General features: G+C 35.2%; 1 protein-coding gene across 4 annotated transcripts in view; it reads right to left on the reverse strand.

Annotated features, from left to right (window-relative positions):
- The window catches only part of STXBP5 (syntaxin binding protein 5 (tomosyn)), a 158,251-nt gene that overhangs the window by 101,386 nt on the left and 39,597 nt on the right, over positions 1-17,268 (reverse strand). For all 4 annotated transcript variants that reach the window (XM_010862562.1, XM_010862561.1, XM_010862559.1 and 1 more), the window contains exons 5-7: positions 8,414-8,548; positions 8,004-8,067; positions 1,838-1,921 (exon numbers count right to left, since the gene is read on the reverse strand). In XM_010862562.1, the coding sequence (XP_010860864.1) occupies positions 1,838-1,921; positions 8,004-8,067; positions 8,414-8,548 (283 nt within the window). The remainder of the gene's footprint in view (positions 1-1,837; positions 1,922-8,003; positions 8,068-8,413; positions 8,549-17,268) is intronic.

Consider the following 17,268-nt stretch of genomic DNA (forward strand, 5'->3'; position numbering starts at 1 on the left):
CGATTCCATGGACTGTAGCCTACTAAGCTCCTCTGTCCATGGGATTTTCCAGGCAATAGTACTGGAGTGGATTGCCATTTCCTTCTCCAGAGGATCTTCCCGACCCAGGGATCGAACTTGGGTCTCCCGCACTGTAGGCAGACACTTTACCGTCTGAGCCAGCAGGGAAGCACCTCCAGACCATAAGCTAATGCAACTGAAAAGCTCACTTTTATCCCCTAAGGAATCCCTGTTCTATACTATCTGTTAATTTTTATAAACTGTTCTTACATGTATTTTCCCAGTGTGTTTGTTTAAACTGAGAGGGTAAATTCCCTGTGATTCAATAGTGGCTAAAGCCAAGATAACTATTTAAATTACAAAAGCAAACAGAAAAAAGTCAAATATGCTTACAATATGCTTTCATTTTGACATAACAAACAGCTCTACAGGCCAAAGCTTCCAGAGAAATGACAAGAACTCTTTATTAAAAATACTCTTTTAAAATAAACTCAAGATCTTGACTGGTAAACAACAGAATATTTATTAACTAAAAGGCTTTAAAATACAAAAAAAAAGTATACAGTTATGAAAACAAAATTCTCTTTCGGTCAGGCTTATAAAGATAATATGCAGACATTTACAAAGTATTCCTAGTTTTGCTATAGTTACTCAATGTAATCTGTTTGACTAACTGAGAGCATCAATATGAACACACGACATTTCTTAAAAATAAACAAAAAAACCCCACACATTTCCTAGATCTATTCTCTGAATTAGAAATTATGAACACTCCTGGTAACCAAATTATGGTCACCAGACACCATTTCTCACCGAAAGAACCCAGTTTCACGGAAAAAGATACTCTAAATTTGGGACAGAAATATTCAAGTTTAATAGGTATGCTTTGTTCTAACAGATGGCAAAGAAGCTATCCAAGACTATTATCAAAGGACTCAGGAAACAAATGGAAGAGATTCACTGATGAAAGACGGGACAATTTGAAAATCAGTAAGGCTAATAACGGTAGTGTACTGAGGCATATGAAATAATGTTTAAATCTTTTAGTACATAGTGAAATGGGAAACAAAATCAAATTGCTTATCATTAATGTTGCTAGAGAACAGCCCCTTTTACTGAAATAAAAGAAACAAGCATTTATCCTGCCTTTCCTATCCAAATTGTACAACTATATAATCAAAAGAGCAGGTGAGAAGCTTCTCTTTACAGAAGTATCCCAGATAATCGATAGAGAAGGAATCATAAAATTAGAACCTCTCTACTTTGCAACAACTGCATGGTAATGGATTTAGGCCTTGAACATAACTGACTGCTATTATCACAGACACTACTGTTCAATCCGGGTGAAGAGCATCAGCATCATCTAAGAAATAGTCCTGCTAAAAACAAAACAAAAAAATGAACCTAAATTTGGTCGTCTCAATAAACCATCCAATTTATAGGAAATCTGAAGGCAATAAAAGTCTTTTTTTTTTATTAATCACAATCTTTATTTGGATTCTAAAGCAAGCAAGCTATAAATATTTCCAGTACACTATCATTTGTATAAAATAAAAAGCTAGCACACATTTATTAATTTGCTTGTAAATGCAGAAAATACCTCTGGAAGAATACATGAGAAAGTAACATTGGGATGAGGTAAGGGAATTGGATGGTCAAATGACAGGAGCCGGAGAGATAATTTTTGTGTCTTTTGAGCTATGTAAATATATTATATGATACATATGCAAAAATTTGTGTGTTACAGTAACCACAAAGATTGCCTAAAGTCATTAATTAAAGAAGTTCTGAGAGAAGCCATTGTGAAGTGGAGAAATGACAAAAGCAATGTTATTACCTCATCGTAGGTGTATCTATAGTCTGCTTTCTTTGACTTGAGGTCCCATAACACTACTGTTCCAGATTCAAAGCCAATCAAAAGCTGTAATAAAAGAAAATGCCACATTACCTAGGATTGACGTTAGTCATGTGAAACATTTACTTGCTGACAATACAGATAACTATTATCATTCATATGCTTTGGCTACAAAATTATAGCATCATTAAACATCTGCATTGCTAATCGCTAATCACATGGATGACATATGGGAATACTGCATTGCATATTCATACACCTTTGATCATTAGGATTTCAACATACATCATACAACCGATCATTGAAAATGAAAACAGTACCATTTTGAAGTCCAGAATGTACATTTCCATTCATTAACTTACTAATAAAAATTTACATGTGCTTTAAAGTTTACAAACTTCTCTAATTTAACACACTATCAGGCAATATCATTTATTCATTTACTGATTAGTTCCAAATTATATCTAGCCTAGACCTCTCTTGTGAGATTCAGACTTATAATTCTAATGGTCATATGTTCACATATTATTCCACAAGAACCTCAAAGCAAATGTATCCACAACTGAATTCATTATTTTTTTCCCTACTGTCTTTTTCTGGTATTTCCTGTTACAGAGGCTTTCTCAGTATTTTTAAAAATATTCTTTAAGAAGCTCAAGTAAAAACTTTGGCATCATCCTTAATCCTAATGTCTCTCCCACTAGGTAAAATCCTCAAGTAATTTAAAAATTACACTCATATATAATTTATTATTTTTCCATTTTCAATACATCTCTCCTGGTTCAATACACAAAGATCTCTTTTCTAGTTTCTGGTCTCTCTGACTCGCTAGTCTTGTTCCTTATTTACTTCACTTCATATCGTAGCTAGTCTGATCATGTAATGTATTCTTTTATTTAAAAATTTTAATGCTTTATGCTTATTTTTAGGATCAAGTCCAAACTGAATAATCTGACCTACAAGATATATCATGGTCTGACCTCTGCTTAACCCCTCAGCTTCATGCTGTTCCACATTCCTATTACCCAATACATTTCAGTGTATCTTTCAGGTCATGTTCTCTCTTACCTTTACGCCTCTGCACACGCTGTCATCCTAACTGGACCACTTCGTCTGAAGTCATCCTTTTTGCCTGACTAATCCTACTAATCCTTCAGGTCATTTTAGCTATCACTTCCTCCTGGAAGCCTTCCTTGACCTACCAAATTAAGTCAGTGCCTTCTTATATGCTCCAACAGCAACTTGTACATTTTTTAGCCTGAAAGGTCACTATACAATTTAATAATGTCCTTTTCCTTATCTGAATTCTCTTGCAGACTATAACATTGGTTTATTTAAGCAAGATTTGGTTTTATCTTGTTTACTACTATACTTTTAACATAAGACATACAGTCTAATATAGGTCCTTAATCCATTTTTTGTGAATAAATAAGTTCTAGAATGAAATCCATGTTCTTGCCTCACAAACTGCCTACTGTTTACACTGGCATTTTATAAATAATTGTGTTTTGTCTGCTTGTAAGCTCCTCCCTTTTTCTTCACTTTTCGTGTTGCTTCCTTGGGTAAGTCTAACCAGTTCCTCTGGACAAAGATGCTCCTTCTCCATATTAATACATGCATTTTCATTTCTAGTCTCCATAGATGTCTCTAGAATCTAATATACTAACACATAGTAGATATTCGATAAATATTTGTTTAATAAGTACATGAATAACCAGCAACTAGTCAATAATCATTCACGTAATCTGGAGATATGAACAAATTTGGAGGCAGGCCCAGTAATTTTCACTAAATAGTAATTTAGTGTATTTTCAGTGTATAGGGGCACTCAGAAGACCCAGTCATTGAAACTAATAAAACAAATTTACATCTTGGTACGAAGTAGAGCTAATTTTCCTAACATAAACTCTTCTTTCCTTGACCATCTGTAATACATACTCCTTCTGGGGAAAAAACTGGTATTTGTTTCCTTTACCCTTTTTAGTCCTTCTAAGCATCCTGGACATGTATATGGCATTTTCTGATGGGGGAAGTAAGAGAGAAACTTCAGGAGTAAGAAAAGAGATGGAAAAAGATAACATTTAAGAATCAATGTATAGTGTATATTTTATGTATAGTGTAAAACAATACTGGATTGTTCAGGACACAGGTAACTTACAGTCTAGGCCCAGATCTACCAATAGTAACTATTCAACTTAAATATTTTACCCATCCAGACATTAACAACATAAGAGGATTATAGTAAACTTTAACCCCTCCAGCCAGCTTTACCTTCCTACAAATATCAGAAATCTGTGCCAACAAGTTAGACTTTAACCCCTATAATCTCCTAAACAGTAAAAAATAGAAGAACTGAAGGATGTGGTACTTATAAACAGAAAATTCAAAGCTTATTCCCACTAGAATCTTCTATAACTCATAGAAATGTTAATTTTTTAACAGTACTATTGATGAATTTTCTTTGAATTTTTCTCTCATAAAAAGCATTCATCAGGTATACTGATACAGCTCTTCCCATTAATACGTGATCTACATCTTACAGAAGAAATGTAGCATAATGGAGAGTACTCTGAGGTTGAAATCAGAGAAATCACTATTCAAAATCCCAGCTCCATCAATATCTAGCTTTGTACCTCTGGAATACATAACTGGATCAAGTCTCTGCCTGATTATTTATAAAACAGGGAAAACAGCTCACTTAAGATTTGTTGGCAGGATCAAATAAAATTAGTGCACATAAAGTGGAAAGCAGTGCCCGACAAAGTAGGGGTTAATAAATGGTAGTTATTACTGTTAAGTAAGGGGTTTGACACGAACACTTAACTTTCTTTGGCCAGGACCTGTGCTTAATGTGGCAGCGTCATCCACCATAAGGTTAGCTTTGAAAGGACATATCGTATCACCTTACCTCTTTTTTCAGTGACACAATGTCAAAGAGATCTTTAGAAATAGGAGTCAGTAGCATGAAGTAAAATTTTCTATTAGAAACCAAAAGTTAGATAATATCATCTGTTCTAGTACCCTAATACGTAAAAATGTTTGAAAGAGATTAATTCTGGGAATTAAGGAGGATAATATAATGCCACGTTTCAAAAATTGAGGATGATACAAATTTTTTCAATTAAGTACATATTGAACCAGGATTCCCAGGTCATGCTAGTGGTAAAGAACTGCCTGTGAATGCAAGAGACATAAGAGACATGGGTCTGATCCCTGGGTTGAGAAGATGCCCCAAAGAAGGAAATGGCAACCCATTCCAGATTTCCTGCCTGGAGAATCCCATGGACAGAGGAGCTGGCAGGTTACAGTTCAGAGAATCATATATGACTGAAGTGACTTAGCACAAACATATTGAACAGTTATTATTTTATTGCATGTTGAGTGCTATAGAAAATATAAACTTGCATAAATACTATCTTTGTGCTCAAGGAGTCCTTCAAGTTCAGGGGAGTTGAGATAACACATTTCTAATTCAAGGCAATATGTGGTAAATACTGTAAAACTTGCACAACTAAGGTGCTAATAAATTTGGAAGTGATAAAGCATTTTATGTCAGGATTATCAAGAAAGGTATCATGAAAGATATGATATTTTAATCTGAGCCTTAAGATGTGAGTAGGAATTCAGTAGAGAAAGAACGGTGAGAAGGAATTCTGAACAAAAGGTCTTACATAAATAAGTCACGGAGATAGTAAAGAGCAGCTCACATTTGGGCAACAGTAACTATTTGCTTCAGCACAGTGTTCAGGTAAGGATGTTCTCAAAGATAATGAAACCTAGGGTTATGTTGTACAGAAACACTGCTTTGTTTGTTTGATAATACAGAACCACTGAAAGCTTTGGAACAGGAGAACAAGAAGATTAAAATGGCACTTGAGGAAGACTGATCTGGAGACGACTCAAGAATGGGTTGGAATGCCTTGAACCGCAGTAGGGGAAGGAGACTGAATAGCAAAGTGACACTGCAGTGGAAGGACTGAAATGATTCAGTGACGGATTCAGCGTAAAAGAAAGGGAAGTTTTCAGCTCTTCTACCAGGTCCCCTACCTAAAGGCTGGCTTTTAGACAATTATCTTATACCAAAAATAAATAAGTGAAGATACAGGTTACTATAACTTGCTTCATGGAAAGTTTCTCTCAAAACATACAATGGCATGATAAAGTCAGCTCCCAACAGTACAGTACAGCCATCCTTTTGTTTTCTGTGTCAAATAAGAGAACGGTGTTAACACAACATAGAGGCATCACTACTCCCAGTAATTAAAGAAAGGAAAAACCTGAGTAAACTGCATCACAAAATCCAGAAGGTTCATTTCACTGATTTCTGATAGTGATTAACTTCCTGGTATTTATGCAGACTAATTATCATGAAACTTTATAAGTAGAAAAAACGTAATTAAAAAGAACTGAGACTGGTTTAAATTATGAAACAGATTCACGAAAAGAAAATTTTACTTTTTTTTAGTGTACTAAAGAAACTAAACTAAATTTTATTGCTTTTCAGGGTATTAAGGAACCTAAATTAACAACAGCTAGGTAATGACTGCATGGAACTGGTTTTGAGTATAAAAAAAGTATTATTTTCAAAAATACCTATTAACATGAGCCTTTGATTAATATTAACTTTGGCTAATAAAATAAAAATGCCAAAGCCTTTGACTGTGTGGACCACAACAAACTGTGGAAAATTCTTAAAGAGAATAGCAGACCTTACCTGCCTCCTGAGAAATCTGTATGCAGGTCAAGAAGCAACAATTAGAACTGGACACGGAACAACAGACTGGTTTCAAATCAGGAAAGGAGTACATCAAGGTTGTATATTGTCACCCTGCTTATTTAACTTATATGCAGAATATATCATGCAAAATGCCTGGCTGGATAAAGCACAAGCTGGAATCAAGATTACTGGGAGAAATAGCAATAACCTCAGATACACAGATGACACCACCCTTATAGCAGAAAGCAAAGAGGAACTGAAGAGCCTCTTGATGAAAGTGAAAGAGGAGAGTGAAAAAGTTGGCTTAAAACTCAACATTCAAAAAAAAAAAAACCTCAACATTCAAAAGACTAAGATCATGGCATCTGGTCCCATCACTTCACGGCAAACAGATGGGGAAACAGTGAGAGACTATTTTGGGGGGCTCCAAAATCACTACAGATGGTGACTACAACCATGAAATTAAATGATGCTTGCTCCTTGGAAGAAAAGCTATGACAAACCTAGACAGCATATTAAAAAGCAGAGACATTACTTTGTCAACAAAGGTCCGTCTAGTCAAAGCTATGGTTTTTCAGTAGTAATGTATGGATATGAGAGTTGGACCATAGAGAAAGTTGAGTGCTGAAGAATTGATGCTTTTGAACTGTGGTATTGGAGAAGACTCTTGAGAGTCCTTGGACTGCAAGGAGATCCAACCAGTTTATCCTAAAGGAGATCAGTCCTGAGTATTCATTGGAAGGATTGATGCTGAAGCTGAAGCTCCAATGCTTTTGGCCATCTGATGCAAAGAACTGACTTATTGGAAAAGACCCTGATGCTGGGAAAGATTGAAGGCAGGAGGAGAAGGGGAGGACAGAAGATGAGATGGTTGGATGTTATCACTGACTCGATGGACATGAGTTTGAGCAAGCGCCAAGAGTTGGTGATGGACAGGGAAGTCTGGCGTGCTACAGTCCATGGGGTTGCAAAGAGTCGGACACGACTAAGTGACTGAACTGAACTGATTAACCTGAGATTTTTATGAAGAAAAATTTAGGCGAGAGAGGTGTTATGTGGTAAGTATAATAAAAATTGAATAACTACAAAAAGTATAAAAAAGAATTCAAAACTAGAAGAAAATGGGTTTTGTCAGGATTATCAGAGAATTGGGGGAATTACTACAAATAAGCAAAAAACAAGTTAATAAGCTTTAATTGTATTTATTAAATTTTATTTGTTTTAGAGTTTTCTTCTTTAAAATGTAAGTGATTTTAATTCTTTCACTTGTTCCTTATAATCTATAAATAAGCAATTGTTTATATGATATACAACCTTTGTTAGCAATCTCAAATTTGCAGAGTAAGCATGATTCCAGAAGAGTTTGCATATGTAAAAAATACTGGAATTCATGCATTTAAATAACAAATATATTTATTTGAAACAATCTACCTTTCCTTCATCCATTGGATTATCACTTATATGGACAACAGGCCCTGGGTGAGATTTAGATGACCTGAAAGAAAAAAAGTTAAGATTTTTTTTCTCAACCAAAAATGGCAATACAACTACACATTTATTACAACAGAAATAACAACTGGAAAATAAAGATATATTTATAAGGGTTGAAAACATTTCAGTAAATGATTGCTATTTTTATTTTACTGAATTCTAGCCTCCAATTGGGGTATGCCATTCAATTCTATAGCTCATATCAAAAATAAGAAAAGTAGCATTATGCTTAAAAAAAAAAAAGTTCTACTAATATTTACTCAGAGAAAAAGAAGTCATACAGTTTAGTCATTCAGCTAAACTGAGGCCTACAGAGTAGAAACACATATGCAACATTTGCTCAAACTCACAGTTCAATGGCTTTATTCCACATAATGACGTAGCCTGAGAGTGTGAAGGACTCCACATTGACAATGTGTATGTTACCTCGTTCAGTGCCCACATAGAGCCACTTACTCTGGAAAGGCAGATGGCAAAATGTAACCCTGCAAAACAAAATATATCCAAAGGAAATTAGAAAAATACTTGGCAAATTTTATTAACAGTATTAGAGGAGTAATACTGATATATACAATTTAGGAAACAAAAAAGATACAACCATCATATTTACCTCACTGCAGTTAATATTCAATTATGCTAATTCTACTTTAATGTCAAATATAAGTCATTACAAAAATAAATAGCAAAACAGAGAAAAGACGAGTTTTGACATTAGTATGTGTTTCATATCTGGCTATTTCAAATCCATTGTGTCACTTCAGGCACATCACAAACTGAATCTGTAAAGCCACAAACTGAGCTAACACTCATCACTCCTAGGCACTACCATATTTCTCAGAAGTTACTGAACACACTAATCCATCTCAATACCTGTGCTGACTATTCCTTCCATGCAAAATACTCCTCCTGCTCACAATTTTCTTTTGCTCAAGATCTAGTTAAAATACCACCTTCATTCAAATCAATATCCCAATACTTTTGTATCTCTATCTGGCTTGCCTTATAAAACAGTCTACCTTTCTCACCAACTTCTACGCCTCTGGAGGGCAAAGATCCTCTGTACTCAGGCTTAGGTAATGATATTGGAATATACTCAAATGATCTCTTTCCAATGATGTAAGAGATATTTGTTGACACATTATAAAAATTTACAGGCATGAATTAAAGTTTATAATCATTCAAACAATTTCAAACATTTTCTAAATAAGCTCAATTGATTACAAGGTAAAGAATGGAACCTACCTTGTCCTTTTCGTAGAACTCATTTTTAGTAAAACATTGTATGTTATGAAACCATATAAACTCATTTTTTTCAGACGTGTGTGTCTTTCAAAATATACTATTTAAGATTTTAATGGAATAGCCCTTCAAATAATATACAATGAAGATAATCACTGCTGAACTCTTTAAATGACACTAAGCATTAGACAAGATACAACATACCGAACATTTGTTATTCCTATTAACATAATTTCATCACAGAGAAATTTCAAGATGAAAACACTTCAAATACATGCAACTCATGGTCTCACTATTTCCCAAAGGTAATAAAATAGATAATTACTTAAGGTTCATCATCTATATTTTTTGTTAGTGGTTTATATGACAGCATGTCATCTTTCCAAAGGATTTATGTGTAAATTGAACAAAGCAAAGAAATGACTACTGAATCAAAAAAACATCTTATAGTATCTTACTACTTTTTGGGCTTCCTTGGTGGCTCAGACAGTAAACAATCTGCCTGCAATGTGGGAGACCTGGGTTCGATCCCTGGGTTGGAAAGATCCCCTGGAGGAGGGTATAGCAACCCACTCCAGTATTCTTACCTGGAGAATACCATGAACAGAGGACCCTGGTGGATTCCAGTCCATGGTGTTTCAAAGAGTAGGACATGACTGAGCAACTAACACACATTACTCCACAAGGCAGTAAGTCCACAGTACTTTTACAAAAACTCAGGCCTATATAGGTTTCAGAATTTTCCACATTTTAGAAAGGTACAAATGAGTATTTTGTGTATGACCTAGTACAGTGGTGTGTTAGTTGCTCAGTTGTATCTGACTCTTTGTGACCCCATAGAGTGTAGCCCACCAGTCTCCTCTGTCCAAGGGATTTTCCAGGCAAGATTACTGGAGTGGGTTGCCGTTTCCTTCTCCAGAGGATCTTCCTGAGTATGTAAGTACATGGGTGCTAAGTCATTTAGTCGTGTCTGTTCCTTTGCAACCCCATAGACTGTAGCCTGCCAGGCTTCTCTGTTCACGGGATTCTCCAGAAAAGAACACTGGAGTGGGTTGCCATGCCCTTCTCCAGGGGATCTTCCTGACCGAGGGACTGAACCCATGTCTCTTACATATCCTGCTCTGGCAGGTGGCTTCTTTACGTGGTAACATCTGGTGAATGCACTGATTATTTTTGAGGAATAATTTCTGGCAATTGCGTTTACTTGAGACATAATCATCATATAACAGTAGTTTTGGGTGTACAACATAACACTTCAACATATGTATATATTATGCAATGATCACCACAATAAATCTAGTTATCCTCCATAGATACAGGTATAGTAAGAATTTTTTTTCTATGATGAGGACGTTTAATACCTACTCTCTCAGAAAAGCTGAAATATGTAACACTGTGTTATTACCTATAATTACTGGTGGTTTCTTAAAAAGCTAAATGTACACCTACCATATGAACCACCCATGCCATTCCTAGGTATTTAACCAGAAGAAGGAAAGTGTATGTACAGGTCTACACAAGACCTGTACACAAATGTTCATAGAAACTTTGCAAGAGCCCTAAAGTGGAAATAAACCAAAGGTCCTTCAACAGGTAAATGAACAAACTTATATATTTAGAATATTATTTTAAGTGTTATATACTTAGAATATTATTCAGTAGTAAATAAAAATAAACCATACATGCAACAATACCAATTAATCTCAAAGTACTGAAGATGAGGGAAAACCAGACAAAAAAGATATACTACATGGTTCCATGTACAATTTATATGCAATAAGACTAGACTATTCGCTCAGTCGTGTCTGACTCTTTGCGACCCTATTTATGGGATTCTCCAGGCAAGAATACTGGAGTGGGTTGCCATTTCCTTCTCCAGGGGATCTTCCCGACCCAGTGATAGAACCCAGGTCTCCCGCATTGTAGGGAGATGCTTTAACCTCTGAGCCACCAGGGAATCCTTTTATATGCAATAGAAAAATGTAAACTAATCTATTGTAACAGAAAACAAGTCAGTGCTTGCCTGGAATTGTGGGGTAGGGACCAGCAACAGAAGACAGGAGGGATTACCACAGGAAACATTCTGGGATGACGGGCAGGTTCATTATTTTGATTATGGTGACAGTTTCATGAGTGTACGTATGTGTCAAAACTTATCAAACTGCACACTTTTAAATTTGTGCAGTTTACTGTATGTCCATTATACCTAAATCAAGCTTTTTAAAATAAATTTTTCAGAGCTGTGTGGTTTTAGGAATTATGAAAAAAAGATTGTGACTCTAATACAACTGCCTTGGTGTAACTTCCAGCTCCAACACTCACTAGCATGACCCTCAGGAACCCACTCAATCTCTTAGAGCTTTAGTGTCTAAGCAGCAGAGCCTCAGTGAAAGGATCAAATAGACAAAGCACGGTAGATGCTTAAAATGGGGCCTTGACATATGTAAGTGCTCAATAAGTGTTAGCTAATTATTATAAAAAACTAAACGCTACTCTACCAATTAAGTTATAGGCAAATTTTAACAACATGAAGAAAATAAATTACACTAATAGCATGCCAGGTACAAAATGAACAATGCGATAAATATCATAAACTATCTCATTTGAAATGTGCCCCTAAAGTGAAACATGAGTATAGCTGAAACATTCTGAAAATTCAAAAATAATTTCAAAATAAGCCAAAATCATGAGTTGGACCTAAAAAAAAAAAACAAAAAAAACCCCAGAAATATCCATCTTCCTGATCTGTACTGCTTTTTTGCAATTATCCATTATTCTTCAAAAAAGCAGTAGTTACTGGCTTAATACAATTACATGATCCACCTTTGATTTTAATACTAACATTATTTAAGTCATATGTTTACAAAGTTTAAACTTACCTCCTTAATGGTAGAGATTTTGGATATATCATACAATATTTTCTGTTCTTAGCACAGCAACACCACACTACAGCTGTTTCTCAAATATTTAAAGTGAAGTCAGAACAAATTCTTTACTGTTCAGAAAGAAATCTAGAGTTTTTCCCTAGACTCACTTTTTCAATATTAGTTACCATAGTAAGGGTTTTTTTTCCCTCCAGTCAACTATAAAACCAACTTACATTGCTGGGAAATTTTAAGCATCTTTATCTTTTAATCTTTATCCTATTTAATGTTTAACATTTTAAGAAGGAACTTAAAATGTTTACTTACTGATCTGGCACAAAGACTTTAATATTATCCCTAGAATGAGTCTTGTACACTTAAAAACAATACGAACCATAGGGGTATATTTGTACAATGCCCCACCAAATTTAAAACTTACTCAGTTCAAAAACTACCTTGATTATTTAAGTCAATTGAGGAGGGGGAAAGTCAAATGTTTTTTTTTTTTTAATCACAATTAACTTGATAATTTCTTAACTAGCAAATTTTCATGAACATATTGGATTAGGAATATAATGAGAAAAATAAAATTCCATGTTGCAATCAAATAAAACAATACCATGCCAGTGCCTTAGGGAAAGGCCAATAAGAAAATATGGTTCCTCGAAATGCACTACTAAAATGAAGCAAGTCAATCAACATGCTTTACAAAGAAATACAAGATTCTAAAATTTGGGGCAATTTAATTAGTCAGTTACCAAAATATGAAGCTGGTGGTTAACACAAACTGGACTTGACTTACTATAATGAGCTAGTGTCCTTTAAATTTGTTATACAAACATGACCTTATTTCCTTGTTACAAAATAAGAATCTTAGTCTTCTCTGTTGGAAATTAAGATATATAACTAAGGAAGCTTTTTATTAAATAATTAAATTGGTGAAAATTTATATTAATTGGTTACTTAAAAAGAATAACATGTATTGGCATACTAAAAACTATATGCACATTTTGTTATTTAATGAATCTAAGAAAGCAATGAAAAACATGTTTTCATTCCAATCCCAAAGAAGGGCAATGCCAAAGAATGTTCAAACTAACACACAATTGCACTCATTTCACACACTAGCAAAGTAAAGCTCAAAATTTTCCAAGCCAGGCTTCAACAGTCTGTGAACCATGAACTTTCAGATGTTCAAGCTGGATTTAGAAAAGGCAGAGGAACAAGAGATCAAACTGCCAACACCTGCTGGATCATCAAAAAGCAAGAAAATTCCAGAAAATCTACTTTTGCTTTATTGATTATGCAAAAGCCTTTGACTGGGTAGGTCACAACAAACTGCAGAAAATTTTTCAAGAGATGGGAATACCAGACCACCTTACCTGCCTCCTAGAAATTTGTATGCAGGTCAAGAAGCAACAGTTAAAACTGGAAATGGAACAACAGACTGGTTCCAAACTGGGAAAGGAGTACATCAATGCTGTTTATTGTCACCCTGCTTATTTAACTTATATGCTGAGTACAGCATGCAAAATTCTGGGCTGGATGAAGCACAAGCTGGAATCAATATTGCCAGGAGAAATATCAATAACCTGAGATACACAGATGACACCACCCTTATGGCAGAAAGTGAAGAGGAACTGAAGAGCCTCTTGATGAAAGTGAAAGAGGAGAGTGAAAAAGCTAGCTCAAAAATCAACATTCAAAAACTAAGATCATGGCATCTGGTCCCATCACTTTATGGCAAACAGATGGGGAAACAATGGAAACAGTGACAGACTTTATTTTCCTGGGCTCCAAAATCACTGCAGATGGTGACTGCAGCCATGAAATTAAAAGACGCTCACTCCTTGGAAGAAAAGCTATGACCAACCTAGACAGCATATTCAAAAGCAGAGACATTACTTTGCCAACAAAGGTCCATCTAGTCAAAGCTATGGCTTTTCCAGTAGTCAAACAGGGATGTGAGTGTTGGACCATGAAGAAAGTTGAGTGCTGAAGAACTGATGCTTTTTAACTGTGGTGTTGGAGAAGACTCTTGAAGAGTCCCCAGGACTGCAAGGAGATCCAACCAGTCCATCCTAAAGGAAATCAGTCCTGAATATTCACTGGAAGGACTGATGCTGAATCTCCTATATTTTGGCCACCTGATACGAAGAACTGACTGGGAAAGATCGAAGATGGGAGGAGAAGGGGATGACAGAGGATGAGATCGTTGGATGGCATCACCAACTCGATAGACATGAGTTTGAGCAACTGTCGGCAGTTGGTGACAGACAGGGAAGCATGGCATGCTGCAGTCCATGGGGTTGCAAAGAGTTGGACACAACTGAGTGACTGGACTGAAGAAAGCAATCCATGATGGAAATCTAATTTTTTTCAGTAAAAGTAGTCATGAAACAAAGGGGACTGAACTATCATTTCAAAAAGAGTTCAGATCAAAAGATGTGAAAAATACTGGAAATAAGGTTTCTACAATGAACCAAATATCACATATGGAAAATACTACAGTGTTAGCTCCAGAAGATCTCATCTCCACCCACCGTACACTCTCTCCTGCACCATCTCCCCAACGCTAATGCTAGGATTGGTAATGTGACTTTACTGAGCAAGGCAACTTTAGTTGTGCCACAAGCGGAGACTGAAAAGAACTTGCACGTTATGGCTTCCCTCTTCCTTATACTTTTGGGACCCAGATGCCATGTGATGAAACCCAGAAGAAACTTCTGGAGACAATGGCCCAGTCCATAGCAAGCATCAACCATCAGACAAATGAGAAGGCAAGCCTAGATCACCCAAGTCAGTAGAGCAACCACATGAGTGTGGTACATTGACTACAGGAGAAAACGACTCCTGAGAAGCCCAACTCAAGTGGCTGATGCAGAGAATGGTAAGCAAACAAAATAATCATTATTTTAGCCTCTTAAATTTTGGGATGTTTTGATATTCAGGAATAGATAATTGATCTATTACATAATATAATCTATTCAACTAAAATTTTTAGTTGAAAATGAAGTCATGAAACATGGGCAAACCAATTCTTAAAGCTCTAGAGTTATGTTAAAAAGGCCTCAGGAAAACTTTTTAGGAATGTAAGTGTATTTATCATGAAGCTAAAACATTACCTGTGATTAAAATCAAATTCATAACTATTTTTTTCATGTACTTTTATCATAAAGATTTTTTAATTTTCAGGTGATAAACATCATAATAAATGACAGTGACTTCAATTTTTACTAATACCAGGAAACCAAGTTAAGTTTATGTGCTGACATTATTAAGGGAAAAGGTTATACTAAAAATAATTTATAATACCACATATAGTTGAGACCACATGGAAAACATTAAAACCCAGTAAACACTAATAAGGTTAAATAAGAATGGAATATTAACTTGAGGCTGAAAAGAAACTTTAAAATGAACAAGTTGAGCCAAAAAAATAACAAGTGTGAATGAAACTAATACATTAGAAATACACAGATAATAAAGTTGAATTCCTTCAGTGTGACACTAAATGGAGCTGTATTCTAACTCCCTATACTAAACTTACACATAAATGTATTTAATGTACACAAAGTATTACTGGGAACACAACAATTTTTATATTTGCTTGAAGAACTTTAAAAAAATGTGCAATATGTTAACTGTTAGGGAGTGATACAAATATTCTATTCACTATCCTTAGCAGCAATCTGTCAAATACTATGTAGTCAATAAGCACTGTAAGGAAGATTTACTATTACCAATTTTCTTTAACAGGAGAACACAAACAGCCTCCTATATTGAAATTAACCACCCATAAAGAAGGGCATAATACACAGATGATTACAACTTTACAATTTAATCCATAGAAAGAAATATGAGTCAATAAACTCATCTACATGCTTAGACTACCATTCGATCAGCCCAACATGACAAGAAATACGTCATCACTTTTACAGTCTTTGCAAATATTACACTATCATGCACCTAATACTCAACAAATATTCATTAAATGGACAAATGAACTATAAAAAGTTGTGAGAATTTATTAAGTTAGTTAACAAAACAATCAGATATTCTTGACTTAATCTCTCTCTAGACCCTGTGGCCTGGGTCTAATTTAAACCATTACCACTGATTGTTAAATCAATTCCAAGCTGCCCCAAGAGTTATCTTTTCAAAGCAAAGAGAGGTCACAGACACCATTATCTTGCTTGAAAGATTCTAACGGCTTCCTATCTTCTACCATGATGCTTCTTAGGCAATATTTACTGGCACTTTGTGGTATAAATGTCTGAGAAAGGAGGTTATAGTCTGGATTTGGTCAACTGCTACTCAGTATTCTCTTCATATCCTCCTATAGGCCTTCTCGTCTTTGAGATGCTAGAAAGCTAAAACTTGTATTTGCCAAACCCTCCTACAACTGGAATTCTAGATGCTATTATGTTTCTACTAACTGAATGTGCTTAAGATTTGTAGGCAGAAGTGAGGGGAAGACCTTTTTTCTGATGCTGTTTCTGCTGACAAGAATGTTCATGGAAACCTGAGGTCTAAGAGCAGTGGAAACTGAACACAGCATTCCAAGATCTGCTCCTGAGGTTTACATGGCAAGAGGCAGTTGTACGGCAGTAATAGTAAGTCTAAAACTTAACAGTTCCGGCACACTTCCAAACATATTATAAACAGTAATATCCTTAAATTAAATTCCTTTATGCTAAAAATATCTACAGGGCTTTCTGTTCCTATGTTGAACCCTGGCTAACACAGCAAAGAGATGTACCTCATCAGCTACTTATCTATATGATAGTATAAAGTGATCAAAAAACACCTACTTAATAACATGTCTTGTTCAGACAACATTATTCATTTAATGATTTAAAAGTTGGAAAAAGGCTGAAAATAACTTTCTTATAATTGCATACAGCTTTTCAGGAAGTAGACCCTGTTCATCTTTCCAAAATTATCCTCTATGGATTATACAGCTAACAATGTCTAACAAAATATAGTTCCTGAAACATGTGAGATTGCTTTATAAATCAGAACATCTGAAAATTATGGAAATTCCCTTTCCCCTGTGCCATTGTAGAAAATTCCTACTAACCCTACAAATCTGTTCATAT

The sequence above is a fragment of the Bison bison genome, unplaced genomic scaffold (assembly GCF_000754665.1).
Source record: "Bison bison bison isolate TAMUID 2011002044 unplaced genomic scaffold, Bison_UMD1.0 scf7180017864483, whole genome shotgun sequence".
NCBI classification, from domain to species: Eukaryota; Metazoa; Chordata; class Mammalia; order Artiodactyla; family Bovidae; genus Bison; species Bison bison.